This window comes from Ciona intestinalis, chromosome 12 (assembly GCF_000224145.3).
Source record: "Ciona intestinalis chromosome 12, KH, whole genome shotgun sequence".
In the NCBI taxonomy this organism is placed as follows: Eukaryota; Metazoa; Chordata; class Ascidiacea; order Phlebobranchia; family Cionidae; genus Ciona; species Ciona intestinalis.
The window spans coordinates 4,172,945-4,188,847 of record NC_020177.2 but is presented as its reverse complement, the minus strand read 5'-3'; the positions used below and the strand labels follow the sequence as shown (position 1 = coordinate 4,188,847).

The following is a 15,903-nucleotide window of genomic DNA, read 5'->3' as shown; positions in this document are numbered from 1 at the left end:
CGTATAAACTTTGTGTTGTTTTGTAAATGAGCGGAAAAGGCACTTATATGCGATACATATGTCACAGCGGATATTATTTCTACTGTTTCTTATTACCCAACCTTATTTCCTCTCCTCCCAATAATACGATCCAATTTACTGTAATATAATCGAATAAACAAATATTGTTTTTTCAGCCAGACGTCAATTCGATACAGTAGCCTATATATGATTAAATTGAGTGTATGTCAGATACGATCAAGCTTAGTTGGAATATGCCCTATATGTGCGTACCAACTTATTAACCAAGACTGAATTTCTACGCCCACAACTTCCTATAGGGCTATAGCTTATAAGTTAATTCAGTTAACAAAGCAATGTAATGTCGGTTTAAAGTCTTTAGTCTAGCCAGTCCTGGAACGTTGTGTTTGTGACCGAGGGCTCAAATACAGTCTTTTATAAAAGATGGGTTTTAAGCAGCTTGTGGGGTACTGATGTGAACTGAACGTATTGTGAACTTTTCAAAGGAAACAAGTGACTCGCATTGGTTGTCGAATTGCTTGTAGAAAGTTCGGGAAGTCTGGCTTAGCTGTTTCTGAGGAATAAATTGGCAAGATCTACTTGATAAAGGTTGTATTAACAAGAAGTTTAATATAAGGGAGTTCAGAGTCCGTATGCAAACATCGGTTGCAACCACTAACCAGGATGTTTATACACGACTCTTGAGCATTTTATAGTGTGTATATATCTGTAATTAGAATTCACATTAAAACAGAATCAAACAGTTTAAATGTATTAATAATTACTATACCTCATTAAAAAAATCCTAAACAGTAGAATTTCTTTTAGAAGTATTAGTTAAAGCTACAATTTCAGCTTGTGAGTAAAATAACTCCCCTGAATAAAACAGGTTTTTGAATTTTTGGTTTTCGCCAAACGGTTTGTGCAAGTTCTGCATGACTTCATTCACTAGAAGAATTCACTGGAGCAGGTTGTAGATCTGTTCGCGCTGAAGTTTCACGATCGTGTTGCAATTAAACCTAATTCCTTACTCATTTGCACGTGTTTTATGGACACGTGTACAAAAAATGTATAACTACAGGAAATGTGACAGTTTGTATTAGTTACAGGTTTAAGTACAAAAGTAGTGGACTTTAGAGGGTAAAACTATACGTGGAAATTTAAAGATGGCGAATAGTTTGATTGTTCTTGCCGTTTCTGTCGCTGCCTTCGCCATTTTAATCAACTTTTCTTTGCATAAAGTGGACGAAGGACATGTAGCAGTTTACTACAGGGTAAGACATTTTTTGTATGTATGATTATGTAACAATAAACATTTATTGTCTGTTTGTTCCTTGTTGGATTGCAACAAAAAAATGTTCAACCCATTTTGTGAATTATTTCAAAAATTGTGTTATGGTTTTCTGGTGGATTTTATAAAAAACCTTATAAAATATGCTACTTATTTATAAATTGTAACTTAATTTCTCTCAGTAAACCACATAAATGGGGTAATGTTTAATATCTTAATAAAAAAACACCACATCCTTTGTGCATGTACGAAAATAAACTGTTGAATTATTCATAAGCATATAGCAGACCATGTGGTGCCACAACTGCTACTGGCGCGCCATAATCCTTCGAATATTGACCCCAAAACAATCAATATATTAATCAGGGAGGAGCACTACTGCAAACCACATCGGGACCTGGATATCATGTCATGTTTCCATTCATCACAACCTTCCGATCTGTCCAGACAACTTTGCAAACTGATAAAGTGAAGAATGTACCTTGTGGGACAAGGTGACAATTCTATGTATTATTAATATGTTCAGATTGGGGTAATGATCCAACCCTGGNCTTAATCTGTCATTTCTTTAACAGCTAGTACTTCTCATTTGTGCATTGAGTTGTGTATTGTTCATCATTTTGTTATAGTATATAAATGGCTGCCTGCTTGTGCTGGATGTGGCTGAGGTCCTGCAACTTTTCATGGGTCCTAGGATTTAGGCCAGGATTGGCCCATTACCCAAAATACAGCATAAAATATTCCGCTATAAGTTTGATTTTAAAAATTTAAATTGCAGTGGTGGTGTGATGATATACTTTGATCAGATAGAGGTTGTTAACATATTGTCACCGGCTGCGGTGTATGAGATAGTTCGTAACTATACAGCTGATTACGACCGTGCTCTAATCTTTAACAAAGTTCACCATGAATTGAATCAATTCTGTTCTGTGCATTCTTTACAAGAAGTATATATTGCTAAATTTGGTGAGTTCTACATGTGAACAATCTTTTAGCAGCTTATCTGGTATAAAAACATAGTGTAATTCTGACAAAGGTGGAAAACCCATTGTTTACCAAGCCTTTTGTCCTGGATACCAATTATCATTATAAAAATTTGCATAATGGATTCTTTGTGGAACCTATGTCTGAATAAAGTGTCTCTGTAGTTGTGCTAATGTATTTAAATTAAATCTTTAATTATGTGAGCCTCTGCCTATCCCTCTGTTATAAAACAGGAAATGTTTTCAATGCGGTTTTGTTGAGATGCAACAATTTACATTCCACATGCATTCTGTTTCAGATCGGATTGATGAAAACTTAAAGAAAGCTTTGCAAGTTGACCTCACAGAGATGGCACCAGGATTATATGTGCAAGCTGTCCGAGTGACAAAGCCAAAAATCCCAGAAATGATCAGAAAAAATTACGAGCTCATGTAAATTTATTTTTCTTTTAATTTATGATGATTTTATTTTTCTTTTGTTTTTAGGGAGTCTGAAAAAACAAAATTGTTAATTGTCAATGAGAAACAAAAAGTTATTGAGAAGGAAGCAGAGACTGAGCGAAAGAAGGCTGTGATTGGTCAGTTTGTTGTATGAATAATCATTCAAATTGGTCAGTTTTTCGCGGTAACATTAGGGTTGTCTGAGTCACTTCAACTTTTGAAACAGGGGTGACATTTGTTTTAGCACCTCTCTTTTACCCCTAGATAAAACTCTGCTTTTACCCTGATGTCAGCTGTCTTGGTACAAACAAGCAGAAGTTTATTCATTCACCCCATTATTTAATGACGTTTTCTCTGTTTTTGACGACTATTAGAGTAACATTTTGTCAAAGTCACCAAAGATTTGGTTTAATCGTTAAAACAGCACAAGGGGTCCAGGGTAGGCCTGCCACCAAGTTTGATGCGTATGGTTATCATAGATTGAATTATTAGATAACAATACCTTTTATCTATCACAGAGGCTGAGAAAGTGGCGCAAGTGGCTCGTATTCAATATGATCAGAAGATTATGGAGAAAGAAACCCAACGTAGAATGTCTGAGATTGAGGGTGAGTTTCTACTCTTATACTGTCTGGTATGTTTTACTGTATACCTTTATACAGAAGATACTGTATACCTTTATATATAGAAGATACTGTATACCTTTGTATATAGAAGATACTGTATACCTTTAAATATATAGAAGATACTGTATACCTTCATAAAATCTACATTTGATAAGCTCTTATTAACACTTAAATAAGATAAATGACATTTAATTTTCTGTTTAATAAGACAGAAACATTACCAGGCAACCATGTAGTAGGTTACTTAGCTCAGTCATTAAGTATGTAGTTAGTCAGGAAAAGTAAATGCATGAAATAAGTTTTAAAGATTAGCACAAATCATAACATTTTATTACCATTTATCTTTAACAGATCAATCTCACTTGGCAAGAATGAAAGCACGAACTGATGCTCAATGTTACCAAGCTTTGAAAGAGGCAGAAGCTAATTCGGTTTGTTTGTTTTACCTTATTTTCCTAACCTATAGGATTTCTATAGAGAATATTATTTTAGATTTCAAGCTGTACCTATATGCTTGGTTTTCATAAATGGCAACTTTTGCATAATTCATGTTATCTCTCCTACCTCTATGTTTGTGCCATAGCTAAACTCTTATTTAAACATCCACAGCTTAAACTGACACCTGAGTTCCTGGAATTAAGGAGAATTGAAGCTTTAGCTCAAACTTCCAAAGTTTATTACGGGCCAAATATTCCGCAAATGTTAATGGACAGTTTCAGTCCAATGACAGTCAAACCAAAAGCCGAAGTGGTAAGTTTTTGATCTTGCCAGTGCTGCATCTACAATATGTGTGTTTGAAGATTAATAAAAATGCTAGTTGGAAGTTTAAGTTGCAGGAGCAAGGAGCATTGGTAGGTTCTATGTTTGTGTTATTGTTTTGTCAAATATTTTTTTTTAATTTTGTAAACTGCCAAAACAAATTAGTTGTTTAAAGCAGTAAAATTTCCTTTTTTGCAAACTTTCCTAGTTAAACATTTTTGTAAAAAAATATATTTTTAGGTTGCAGAAGAATACAAACAAGAAAATACCAATATGGATTAAACCATGGTTATCTTCACATTACCACCGCCTATAATTGAACAATCCATAACAGATGAGATTATCATATTTGTGTTCTCGCTGCAAAAAACTTTTTTAACAATTTGCTTTTTTTGTAATTTTCTGCTCCTCCACTCGGTCTGTTGTATTTTTACAGATTTTGTAGCAGGCTTTACACATGCGGACATACATGTGGAATTTTATTGATGCCTGAACCTTTAGCCACCTAATTATTATAGCCTACTCTCTCCAATGGGTGCAATTTGATTCTATGCAAAATTAATACGACAAAACCATTGTAGAGATATCATAATCCCTTTTTAATTTTAACCAAAAAAATATGATCTCTATGTCACGACTCAGTGTATAAACATTGCCCTCTTGTGGGGAGACCTTCCCCCACACGCCACCCCGTAATATCGACCATGGTGATGTGGCTCACTCGGTGGCGCCGCCATCGGCTCAACCAAAAAGCTCTCTTCTACCACCTGCAGGATACGTCTTCGAAGCGCCCGCGAGGTTTTTCGGACCTGCAATAAAACTGCATAGAACCCTCAAACACTTCTGTAGAATGGGCGTGTGCCCACTACCGCATACCTCGTTAACAGATGTCATGGCACGATGACACTCAGTTGTCATGGCAGGCGGCATACCACTAGTGGCGAAGTCACACATGCATTTGTCGGTACTATTTTCCGTCCAGGCCTGCTTCCTGTCAAACAAATTCAAAATTAAAACATGTTGTTACGTACCGAATATTCTACAAATGTTACTGAACAGCTACGACCTTTTTTAAACTAAAAACTGTTTCTGCCAGGCATATTACATTTGTTTTTTAAGTCTTCTATTAGTGTATCGGTGTTTTGACTTCCAATACAGGTTGTCTTTATCAAGAACACCACACAACAGCGCAAATACTGAAAGTCAAAAGAGTGTTTGCTCGAACAATTTCAAATGTGGTGTTTTAAAACTTCAAATTTGTATTTGCACTAGCTTACTGCACACCTACCTAATGTATTATACTCCTAAAAAATATCCATATTTTTTAAAGACTTAAATTTCACCCTTACGTTGGCTCTTTGTGTTTGATAGGCCCTGCTGACTTTGCTCTTGTGTTTGTTCTCATTTTTGAATTCAGACTTGCGTCCTGCAGATAATAAATTGTTTTAAATATGGCTCAACCACCATGGTATTCTCACCATCTCGCTCTTTGCTGGTTTCAGCTTGCTGCCGATCTTTGGCGTCTTTTGTCTACCGTTAGACGGCGCACTCGTGCGGCTACCGTTTAATCCTGGCTTGTTGCTTGCATACTGAAACATGACTTGCTGCAAAGTATCATGACGTCATGTTTTTAGTGACGTCACCGACCATTATTTTGTCACTTATGTATATCGTGTCATTTGTCTTAAATTTGACAACTTGTTTGTTCTGTTTTACTCACGTGACTTCTGGTTCTTTCTTCATATTGTTTGTCGTGTTTGTGACGTGTTGAAGCCGCTATGACGTCAGGAAATAAATCGAGAACTCGTGTGCGTTCGCCAGTCGTGACTAGGATTTGGTTTCGTATTCTGGATAACTCCTAGAAATAAGTTGGAGTAAAAGGACAAAAAAGAGTATTATGGTGTATTTTAAGTTTATAAAGTCGGGCGGGAAAAGACGGGACACCTTTAGCACGCAATGTCTAAATATCCTGATAGTGTTTTTAAAAGTTACCAATGGTCTAGTGGAGTCGTGAGGATACGATTATATAATTCTTTAAAAGTTCTTTGTTTACTAATAAATTGGACGAGTAAATAGCATGAAAAGGTGTCCCACCTCTTCTCACCCTACTATCTTTGTGTGTAAGTTTCATTTTTTCCTTAATTTCATTCATTCAATTGAATTCTTGAAAATTAAATATCCTCGCATTGCAGAGCAACGACAATCGATTTAACGCGGGTGCCTTATTTCACATACCTCTAGGAATCGGGAAATTTGTGCGGATAGTAATTAATCAATGTCTTTATTTACAGTCTGTCTCAAACCTGCAGTTGTTCTTTAACATTCGTGTATTGTTTGCGCAAATTACTCAGTGCAACTTGTATCTGCCTCCTATTCATCCGCACGGTGTCGCTACCCCGCTCCCATAGGTCTACTTTGGCATCACGTGACCGATTCTTAATAAACCGTGGCCGCTTAATTGTGACTTCAGATTTATTCGTGCTAAGCTCAAAGTTGAGTTGATCCAAACTTCTCGCCATGCCTTCTTTGATCTGGAAAAAAACTTTATGTTATACATTTTACCGTTTTTTTTTTTAACAGCAGCGTGATATCACGACAATATTATTACAGACCAATTGATCGAATGTGATAAATATTCGTATACGTGGTTTACGAAGCCCTATACCAGGGCCTCATTTGCATATTCACTTCTATACTGTGGCCTAGCGGCTGTGGTTTCTTCGTTTACGACGTTCGTTATTGCAGTCAAATACACGTAAAATCTTTTACATTTTCTGGTTGCGCCAACAAAATATAAAATCGTATGATACCGTGATACGTATATTTTTCGTTACTGCGAACTTTATGCCTTAGCTCGCGATTTCCCTATTGGTAAGAACTTCTACTTACGCCAATAACAATACTTAATCATTTTGAATAAAATTTCTGTAAGCCCCAACGTCAAGTTTGAGGCAGTCGTGTAAAACTATAGATTGAATTTTCTTCAAAGGAATACAGCAGTTTTCTAATATGTGTTTACCTTTGAAAGCGACTTAATTTCTTCGTTAACCTCATCGAGTTTTTCTCTGAGGCCAAGAACCACCACACGTAGTTGCCGAGTAAAGGTGTGAATTTTGGAAAGACTAGATCCAGCGCAAGGGTTTGCGTAGTTCTGACTATGTGACGTCATCCATGGTACTACGTCAGCGCTGTACCCAATCGCCAACGGGCTGCACCAATTGGTAGAAGGTGGGCACACTCCTAAAGATGCCATAATGCAAACTATTGAAGTTTTTTTTTGCTCAACAACAAGTAATATGCCGTTCAAATGTGACGTCAAATTCCCCCTGTGACAGCACAATCTACCCATGCTCATTTTTTTAACAATACAGTCAAATCACATGTTTTAACGGGTTTTCAATTCAAGAATACGCGAATTTATATCGTATTACGTCACGCCCCTTGAACATGACGTCACTTATCCACAAAACACGTAAGTTGCCTGCCGGGTCACGTGACTGATTACGCACGAGTGATACTTGAATCTCGCCCACTACAAATTTCACATTCGTATTTAACTTTAAAAGTTAGTTACTAGGCTATGTGTATACTGTGTAAAAGGTATATTTTATATTATGAACATTGGGGTTACAGTGATGAGGTAATAAAAATAAAAGAAAAAAGGAAGGATAAAACATTTTAAAGTGAAGTGTCTTGTCTGTTATGACAACGTGTTAGCGATTGTGTAAAAGTAAGGTAGAACGTTTAACTTTCGTTTATTTGTTAAATCAAACAGTCATGTTAATTTAACATTGTATTTATTTGGGGCAACTTTAACATAAATGTAAAAAGCTGAATAAATAAGTTTACAGTCAAACTCATTTTTCTTGCAGATACACCACTTCTATAGAAAGTGACAACTTTACAAATAAGATAAAAAAAATCACATAAATATTTAACTTTTTGTATTGTTAACTGTAGTCTACACAAAGAAAAAACATATAAATTTTTCTCTGCAATCTTCACCCTGGATTTGAATCAAAATATTGAAATGTCCGAGTCGGACAAATCTGTGAAAGTTTCTCTCGATCCTGGAGCTCGTCCCAAGTCCAAGGAGAGCCAGGAGGAAAAAGAAGTGAAGACTGTATCCTTGAAAGAAGATGTAATAGAAGAGAAACCCATGGGAGATCCAGAAGATTGCATCAAGCATCCACTACAAAATAAGTAAGCTTTGTTTACTAGCGGATATTACTGGTGTTTTCTTAAACTGTGTTCAGTGAAACTTACGTTGATTAGGAATAATTTATGAAAAGTTTTAACATTTGTTTGTAGAACTTTTAATCATGAATATGGTGGTTTAGATTCATGTGGCATATAATTACATATACCGTTGTCAAGACAACTTTACTATGGTATATGGGATACCCCTGTAAAAAAGTGTCAGTTTATGCAAACACAGAATTTGTCCAGATCACATATTGCCCGGGTCTAAGTCACTGTAACATTAATCAATATGCACAGATGGGCCTTGTGGTTTTTCAAAAATGATCGACAGAAGAAATGGGAAGACAATCTTCGCCTTGTGACAAAGTTTGATACAGTGGAAGATTTTTGGGCGTAAGTAATCTAAACTTTAAATTCCCAATAAATATTAAGTACCGTGCAGGTCATTTTTATGTTTTCAGTGACCAGTAACAGACATTCCCTTTTAAAAAATTAGTTAAACTGGAGTGTCATAAATTGCTATTACCAATTTAAAAACTTTAACTGGTCCTTTAGGTAGCCTACTTTGTTCAGAACTTATCCATGCAATGTAATGGTATTCATATCCTGTGTAGTGTGTACTGATCCATTATCTTTTAATTCCTAATGTGATGGCTATATTCACAGGTTGTACAACCACATCCAGCTATCAAGCAAACTTCAGAGCGGTTGCGATTATAATCTTTTTAAGGATGGAATTCAACCGATGTGGGAGGACAAGGCGAACAAAAAAGGAGGCAAATGGATGCTACAAATGAGCAAACAACAACGTGTTAATGAACTTGATAAAGTTTGGCTTGAAATTGTGAGTATAAGTAAAGTATTATGTATAATGTATGTATGTTCTGTGTATATGAAAATATATTTAGTTCTTGTTTTTCTATGATGTTTATTGATTTTAATGATAAGAAAATATTTGAGGTTTCTGATTCGGAATATATAGTAGTGGTTAGATTATGATAATGTAAGGGTAAACATCTTTTAATAAGTTTTGAAACTAGATATTGCAATTGCTGTTTTCTTTTGTTTGATGTCTTCAATTTGGTGTGTATATGTTTTTATTATGCTGCTAGCTAATTTATGTGTACACTCATCCATGCAGCTTTTGTGTTTGATTGGGGAGGGATTTGGAGAGGATTCAGATTACGTGAATGGTGGAGTTGTACAGGTTCGGCATAAAGGTGATAAAGTAGCAATCTGGACTTCAGATTATAAACATCGCGAAGGAATTATGAATATTGGGTAAGTTGGATGAATTTCTATTCTAAATGGGTCAGAATTAAGGCCAGATTTGGCACATTTCCCCTAGCACTTATTTGCTTTTGTAGTGGGTAAACTTTAAATAATATAACATTCAGGCACCCTGTGCGTCTTTTATGTTTCTTATACACCGTATCCCTCTAAGTTGCCATGCCTGAAAGTTTATTGGGATTTTTTGTTTTTCTGTGCTTAAAATTTGGAAAACCCTTCGATAAATTGCCTATTTCCTATTTTAACTCTTCACCTCAACAGACAAATTTGCAAAACTAGACTTGGACTTCCGAAGAAAGCAGTTCTAGGTTTCCAGGTAAATTAAATATGAAATGCTATGGATATATGGTTTAGTTTTAATCATAGTATAAAATAAACTTAAATTATCTTTTGGAATACGGCAACAAAGAACTTTTACATATATAAACAGGCATGTTACATTATGATTTACATACAAAGGAAAACATATAAAGTAAAGAATATAATTAAGTTAAATAAATATATATTGTAAAACATATTATGTTTTCAAAACTTGTTATTTTAGGCCCATGAAGATACAATGAGTAAATCTGGATCGACGGTTAAAACGCTCTGGTCTGTATGATGTTTCCATGGCAACAAACTGACTTTACCATGGCATTCCATCCCGCCATGAGTTGTTGGGATTCCCAAACTTTATCACGTTTATGAAATTGTTAATTTGTATCGTTCAGCTGGCTAAGGTTACCTTGGATTTTTTCCTCTCATTTCAGTAACTGTGGGAAACCAACCATGTAAATTTCACCCTGTACAGTGTACCCGAATTTTGTTGGTGTATTTGGTGAATTAATTCAAAATTTTAATTTTCGCATTTTTGGTTAGTTGGTGACCACTGATGTTTCAAATTTGTCAACTTCTTGACTATGGGACATATTGCGAACTTTTATTTCGCGCTGCTTTGTTTTAGATAATTGTTACAAGGTTGGGTTTCTATAATTGAGCTAGTTATTCTGGCTAAATTAACCTGACAAGAATGCCCTGGGAGATGGCAGCCTTATCAAAGGAATGAACTTCAGTGTGTTTAGAGAATTTTTGTTCTGTGTAATATATTTCGTTGTGTTTAAAATTGATGTGTTTGATTTATAGTGGTGTACGACTACAATTTTGTTGAGATAGATTAGTGTATTTATGTACCTTGTTTAATCCTTGCTTGGAAGGGCAACGACATTCAAATAGTATGGGTGTTGTGTTCCATACAGCTCCTTTCCGCTTACAAGGTAACTTTGTAGGTCAATAGTTTAAAGATTTTTCCTTGTGGGTAGGTGAGAATTTAGACAACCCATATGGTATTAGCGGGTTGGAGCAATTACTGTTGTTTCTTGCCAATGGACACCTATGCTAACATTGGTAGCAATAACGAAAAACGTGACCCCTTTTCAGTACACGATATAGTTTACTGCAGGTTCCGTATATAACGGATATATAAACATGTTTATATACGGACTCTGGTTTACTCAGACATATATATATATAGAAAGAAACTTATGCCAGTTCTATATACATGTCCAGCAGAGGCGCAACCATTCTCAAAGTAGTAGAGGGAATTTCCCTTTAGCAGCTGCAGCAAAATTTAAAAAACGTTACATACTTTCGATACAGATTCATACCATTAAAAATGTCGATTCTGCCGGTTGCTGTTCGCCCCGCGTGTCTTTTGTAAGTAATATGTTTTATTTTCCCTACATTTATTACCAATTACGACTTAGTAACTTGTATTTATGTTACTTACATAAATTGTTTTATTGGTAATATTTAATGCATTGCATATTTGCATGTACGTATTTTATAAACAGATACACCTCCAAAGTGTGCAGCCATCCAGTTTCATTCTATTCAATACAAAATCGTCCAAAGCGACCATTGACAAGTTTCTTTCTGTTCCTTGGGGAGAAAAGAAAACAACCTCAATATGCAGGTTTGAATTTGTGGTTTATAAATCTGATATTTTATTATTTAAAATCAGTGTTAAATTTAAACATATAATTTACATTGAGTTGAAGCACTCATTTAGGTCTCAATAAATAAGAGCATTAGTATAACTTTTTTTTTCTTGTGCAGGCATTTTAACCTAAATTTTAAACCTTATTTCCCAGGTCTTCGTGTCTATGAAGTGACGAAGGTTGCAGCAGAAGAATGGAAACAAATGGATGAAAATGAAAAGCAGGTCTTACTATTTTACTTTAATGGCTTTATTTAATATGCACGGTATCTCTTATATATTTAAATAATATAAATAATCTATGCAGCCTTATGTTGATGAGATGAAAGCTTCATTTTCTACATTCCATGAAAGATATCAAGAGTATTTGAACCAACTGTCAGATCTTGAAATTCATGATTTAAAAATTGATCGTATGACCAAACGAGAGGAAAAAGAGAAAAAAAGAGAAAAACAGGTTTATAGTATCTTTTATACATTGGGTTAAAAAGTTGCCAAGCAGTTTTCCTGTGAATTTGTAAGCTTATCCATTATCTAGCTCCATTATGTTACCAATTATGCTTTTTAGATGTTTTATGGTATTTGGGTGTTTCATGTTTATAAATTATTTCCTTGAGTTATTTTTACCCTTTCTAAAAGATACCATTTATCTCAATCTTTTTAAGAGATAAGCTATAGAAGTCTTAGACCAAATGGGAATGTAAATTATATCTATTTTTCCCAGATGAAGCTTAGGTTAGGAGAACCAAAGCGAGCTCGAAGTGCTTACACGTTCTTCATGATCAATAAACTTAAATCTGTCCCTTTAAAAGACAAAAGTGACTTTTCAGCCGCTGTACAAAAATGTGCTCATGAATGGAATGCTCTGTCTTTGGAAAGCAAAGAGGTAATGTCATGTTATTGGGTATATGGTGTTTATTGGTGTATAACCTTTCTACAATTGAGATTTTATGAAACAAATGCATATAGGAATAAGCAACAATAGGCTAATGCCAGTTTTGAATTTTCTGCAAGTGAAGCGCTGCTTCCTGCTTCAGTTGATTAAAAATGAAAAATAGTATTGTTTAACACTTTAATATAAATCGTGTAATATTGGCTTTGTTGTTTTTAATTTGTGTAAACTTCAACCAAGATTAGAAATTTGTTTTAGGTTTTTCAAGCAATGGCTGATAAGGATAAAGTACGACATCACAATGAGATGCAGGAATTTATTGCTCGTGTCAAAGAAGAGGATAAAATTTATCTTCTTCCTAAAGTGGAGCAAACTAAGTTAAGGAGGAAGGAGCGATTGAGAGCTTCGAAAGAGTCCTTGGAGCGAATGTTGTCATCCACTGTGGATAAGATGAGGAAGTGGGACATCCAGGAAGAAGAGGAAACAATCCCAAAAAATGTCTAGTGAGTCAATTGATCATGAGTTTGTGATAAACTTTTTTAAGTTCATGTGAAACTCCATTTATCATCTATATGCGTTGTGTATCCTGTCACCTGGCAGCAGGGTAAAGTTACTGTCAGGGTGCTGGAACATATAACACCCTTATTTTAAAAGTTGCTGTGACACCCCACACAGGCACCCCTGGTGTTACGCCTATGGTACCACAACATTTGATAGATATTGTTGAATTGCATATAGCTAAGTGTTTTGTTAATAATTTTGTAAATTGCCCAACTACATTCTTTGCATAAACAAGTGATCCAAGCCTTGTCCTATTTGTAAATAAAGTCTAATGCATTTCATTTGTGTTCTGGTCCATTATCATGTAACACATTGATCTTGTGGGTGGAACAGTACAATAGTGTGTGGTTTATACAGTTAAGCCACCTTTGCAAGGAAAACAAGTTTCTACAAATTTCCTCCCTTTTTAATTGAAAAATCCTGTACACACTTAAAGTCAGGAAACAACAAATGCAACGTTTTTTTTAAATAAAAAAAATGTTTTAGTATTAATTGAAACAGTATACTCCCTGTGCACTATGCAAAACTATATGCTGCAAAGAAAAACAACACGTCAATGACGGTTGTAGGGTGGTCTGATTAAATGTGGTCGTTGTAATTGCTACATCCTACATGTAAATGGAGTATCCTGTTATATTATGTGGGCTGTATGCTTCTTATGCCCACTACTGTGATGTGTTATTGTATTTTGACAGCCTGTCTATGGTAACTAAGTTAAAATCTTGTAGGTACAACTCACATTCTCACACCACTCCATTAAATGTACATCAATAATACATAATTCACATTTAGTATCGTGTAATCACAATTAAATAAATGGGTTAAACAATCGGACTGGTATAGGTTAGTGGATGCACCCAGAAATGAACATTTCATTACATAATCATTAGCCTATTTAAAATAAATGCATAAAATATCGGTATAAGAATAAAAACTGGAGATACAAATGCAACACAAAAGGTCAATTTAAAAACAATATTATAAAGGCAAGCAATAAAATTATAAATATTAGGAACAAGGAAATCATACCAGAAGGACTATGAACAGGATTCTGAAATTGCACTAATCTCTTTTACTATTAAAAACATATCTTTGTGTCTATGCCATGGGACTAAATAAAACTTGGGGGAAATAGGATTCAACTTTTAAAGACACTTCATTTACCATTGGTAAGATTTTTTTACACTTTGGTTGTCATATAAATGTTATTGTTGATACCTTGGGGGGAGGGGATCAATTGTGACTTGTGATTGGGTAACAGTGTTGTAGCAAGGATACTGATTGGCTGGAGATCTTTGCACTTGATCATAAGAAGGAGGAGCATCTATCTCAGCTGCCGGCTGTGGAAAAGATTTATTTAAAGGTAAACCATAGTTTCCTAACTAAATTAGCATATACGGTTATATAGTAAGATTTTCAATGTTATCTTAATGTTTATTTATTAAGTTTGATGAATATTTTACAAAAATATTGGCCCTAATAGGTAGCATAATGCACTACACTGTAGGCGCCAACTTTTATGAATTCGGGGGATGCAAGGTGGTTAGTCCTTTGTTCAACTGTCACCTCAATGGTTGTAATATACCAATGTGTATTGATTGAAGTTACAAAAATCAAGAGTAGGCAGGCCACTCGCCACCCCATGTTTACCAGCTACGACACTGGTGCTGGTGAACTTACATTGACAAGTGGTTGATGATAATTATCTGTTTGAGTGACGATAACTTCGTTACGAAGGACAGTATTCTGCAACTGGATCTGTTGTTGCTGTCGCCAACATCGGAAGCAGAGAGAAAGAAGAATGAGGAAGGAAACGATCCCAACCCAAATATCTGAGATTGGGGATAATAATAACTTTATTAGTCTTTTCAGTCTTTAAAATTAAAGTAGATTTAAAATAATAGCATAAATTTATTAGTTTAAATTTATTTAAAAGAATAAAAAGCATGGTTGCTACACCAAAATGTACCTGATATGATGATATAACTATCGAATAACTACAGATTAATATTGATCTATTTCATTAAGTAGACCAGTTCAGTTCATGCATACTATTGTTCACATGATAATCCTTTACTGAAAGTTTTGTTTGTGTATAACAACACATATTTTAGCCATGCCTACTCTGCCTATACTCTGACTGCAAATGACATTTAACAAACAATGTTAGGTAGACGTGTAGTATATCAAAATAATATAGTTCAGCTACAGAACAACTTACACCACATTGAATACCACTCTGAGGTTTCGTTTTTGTAACAACATTGGTCGTTCAAGAATCCACAGCAGTAAGATACCTCACCATAAATATCTGCGAATTATAAAAATAACTTTATTTTTACTGTATACTTACTGCAAAGAAACATACAGTAATATACAAATTTAAAAACATGGGAAAATAGTTAAACTGCAGTTGCTATCAGGTTAAAACAAAAAACGAAATTTATTACATGAGTTGCGTAACTGACAACCTTTTACATCTAAGCAATTCAACAAGCATGTATGTATATTAATATACGCCACATATAATACCCGGTATTTCCCGTTAATAATATATTCAAGCAGTGGCAATACACAATATAAAGAAATATACAAACACTGCCTGTGTCTATATACACACATTAAAAAGTGTGCTGTCGTTTATATACGCGTTACTATTCTTACCGTTGCAGATGTTGTTTCCACAAAACGACATCTTAATACAGTAATATCCTTGTGTAATAATGGTCGTAATACCAAACGCAAAGCGTGTTGTGTCGAGATTATTATAAATATCTAAGGGGAACTAAATGCAATAGTTAAGTCACAACATAAACGGTCATAAGTTTCTAACAAAGTGACGTCATTGTCACATGACTAAAACAAGCAAAGGGTTATTT

General features: G+C 34.8%; 6 protein-coding genes across 6 annotated transcripts; 3 read left to right on the top strand and 3 right to left on the bottom strand.

Moving 5' to 3' along the window:
• The first annotated feature begins 1,074 nt into the window (after nucleotides 1-1,074).
• Nucleotides 1,075-5,920, top strand: LOC100176028 (erlin-1). The gene is made up of 9 exons (XM_002126974.5): nucleotides 1,075-1,274; nucleotides 1,658-1,785; nucleotides 2,070-2,257; nucleotides 2,574-2,706; nucleotides 2,761-2,852; nucleotides 3,234-3,323; nucleotides 3,693-3,772; nucleotides 3,951-4,091; nucleotides 4,341-5,920. Exons 1-9 carry the CDS (start codon nucleotides 1,167-1,169, stop codon nucleotides 4,380-4,382), a joined length of 1,002 nt encoding a protein of 333 aa, XP_002127010.1. The 5' UTR covers nucleotides 1,075-1,166; the 3' UTR covers nucleotides 4,383-5,920.
• Nucleotides 4,674-5,730, bottom strand: LOC100187008. The gene is made up of 4 exons (XM_026837246.1): nucleotides 5,579-5,730; nucleotides 5,450-5,526; nucleotides 4,977-5,091; nucleotides 4,674-4,909 (listed from the first exon to the last, which is right to left on the bottom strand). The coding sequence occupies exons 1-4, from the start codon at nucleotides 5,696-5,698 to the stop codon at nucleotides 4,739-4,741; spliced, it is 483 nt and encodes a 160-aa protein (XP_026693047.1). The 5' UTR covers nucleotides 5,699-5,730; the 3' UTR covers nucleotides 4,674-4,738.
• On the bottom strand, nucleotides 4,686-7,459 carry LOC113474797. Its single transcript, XM_026837245.1, has 3 exons — nucleotides 7,120-7,459; nucleotides 6,404-6,631; nucleotides 4,686-5,958 (listed from the first exon to the last, which is right to left on the bottom strand). The coding sequence occupies exons 1-3, from the start codon at nucleotides 7,453-7,455 to the stop codon at nucleotides 5,785-5,787; spliced, it is 738 nt and encodes a 245-aa protein (XP_026693046.1). The 5' UTR covers nucleotides 7,456-7,459; the 3' UTR covers nucleotides 4,686-5,784.
• Nucleotides 7,460-7,954: 495 nt separating this feature from the next.
• Nucleotides 7,955-10,700, top strand: LOC100186238 (eukaryotic translation initiation factor 4E-1A). The gene is made up of 6 exons (XM_002126951.3): nucleotides 7,955-8,303; nucleotides 8,601-8,696; nucleotides 8,970-9,147; nucleotides 9,445-9,584; nucleotides 9,855-9,909; nucleotides 10,138-10,700. The coding sequence occupies exons 1-6, from the start codon at nucleotides 8,131-8,133 to the stop codon at nucleotides 10,195-10,197; spliced, it is 702 nt and encodes a 233-aa protein (XP_002126987.1). The 5' UTR covers nucleotides 7,955-8,130; the 3' UTR covers nucleotides 10,198-10,700.
• Nucleotides 10,701-11,175: 475 nt separating this feature from the next.
• Nucleotides 11,176-13,305, top strand: LOC778981 (transcription factor protein). Its single transcript, NM_001078534.1, is given in 6 exon segments — nucleotides 11,176-11,288; nucleotides 11,426-11,547; nucleotides 11,726-11,796; nucleotides 11,879-12,028; nucleotides 12,296-12,457; nucleotides 12,722-13,305. Coding segments are annotated over 6 exon segments (792 nt in total). The 5' UTR covers nucleotides 11,176-11,247; the 3' UTR covers nucleotides 12,968-13,305.
• Nucleotides 13,306-13,805: 500 nt separating this feature from the next.
• LOC100183861 lies at nucleotides 13,806-15,846 on the bottom strand. The gene is made up of 4 exons (XM_002127252.4): nucleotides 15,689-15,846; nucleotides 15,246-15,335; nucleotides 14,705-14,856; nucleotides 13,806-14,364 (listed from the first exon to the last, which is right to left on the bottom strand). The coding sequence occupies exons 1-4, from the start codon at nucleotides 15,717-15,719 to the stop codon at nucleotides 14,230-14,232; spliced, it is 408 nt and encodes a 135-aa protein (XP_002127288.1). The 5' UTR covers nucleotides 15,720-15,846; the 3' UTR covers nucleotides 13,806-14,229.
• Nucleotides 15,847-15,903: the final 57 nt, after the last annotated feature.

What these genes read in the sequence shown, in the direction of transcription:
- LOC100176028 (XM_002126974.5), top strand. Translation starts at nt 1,167, where the DNA reads ATGGCGAATAGTTTGATTGTTCTTGCCGTTTCTGTCGCTGCCTTCGCC. An exon ending in AAGAGGCAGAAGCTAATTCG is followed by an intron (nt 3,773 to 3,950) that starts GTTTGTTTGTTT and finishes AAACATCCACAG; the next exon opens with CTTAAACTGACACCTGAGTT. An exon ending in TCAAACCAAAAGCCGAAGTG is followed by an intron (nt 4,092 to 4,340) that starts GTAAGTTTTTGA and finishes ATATATTTTTAG; the next exon opens with GTTGCAGAAGAATACAAACA.
- LOC100186238 (XM_002126951.3), top strand. Translation starts at nt 8,131, where the DNA reads ATGTCCGAGTCGGACAAATCTGTGAAAGTTTCTCTCGATCCTGGAGCT. An exon ending in ACAGTGGAAGATTTTTGGGC is followed by an intron (nt 8,697 to 8,969) that starts GTAAGTAATCTA and finishes CTATATTCACAG; the next exon opens with GTTGTACAACCACATCCAGC. An exon ending in AAGCAGTTCTAGGTTTCCAG is followed by an intron (nt 9,910 to 10,137) that starts GTAAATTAAATA and finishes TTGTTATTTTAG; the next exon opens with GCCCATGAAGATACAATGAG.
- LOC100183861 (XM_002127252.4), bottom strand. Translation starts at nt 15,719, where the DNA reads ATGTCGTTTTGTGGAAACAACATCTGCAACG. An exon ending in TGGAAACAACATCTGCAACG is followed by an intron (nt 15,336 to 15,688) that starts GTAAGAATAGTA and finishes TATAATTCGCAG; the next exon opens with ATATTTATGGTGAGGTATCT. An exon ending in ATCATCAACCACTTGTCAAT is followed by an intron (nt 14,365 to 14,704) that starts GTAAGTTCACCA and finishes TCTTTTCCACAG; the next exon opens with CCGGCAGCTGAGATAGATGC.
- LOC113474797 (XM_026837245.1), bottom strand. Translation starts at nt 7,455, where the DNA reads ATGAGCATGGGTAGATTGTGCTGTCACAGGGGGAATTTGACGTCACAT. An exon ending in AAATTAAGTCGCTTTCAAAG is followed by an intron (nt 6,632 to 7,119) that starts GTAAACACATAT and finishes GTTTTTTTCCAG; the next exon opens with ATCAAAGAAGGCATGGCGAG. An exon ending in ATGTTAAAGAACAACTGCAG is followed by an intron (nt 5,959 to 6,403) that starts GTTTGAGACAGA and finishes ACTTATTTCTAG; the next exon opens with GAGTTATCCAGAATACGAAA.
- LOC100187008 (XM_026837246.1), bottom strand. Translation starts at nt 5,698, where the DNA reads ATGTTTCAGTATGCAAGCAACAAGCCAGGATTAAACGGTAGCCGCACG. An exon ending in ATCAAACACAAAGAGCCAAC is followed by an intron (nt 5,092 to 5,449) that starts GTAAGGGTGAAA and finishes TTTGTTTGACAG; the next exon opens with GAAGCAGGCCTGGACGGAAA. An exon ending in CCATGACATCTGTTAACGAG is followed by an intron (nt 4,910 to 4,976) that starts GTATGCGGTAGT and finishes GTTTTATTGCAG; the next exon opens with GTCCGAAAAACCTCGCGGGC.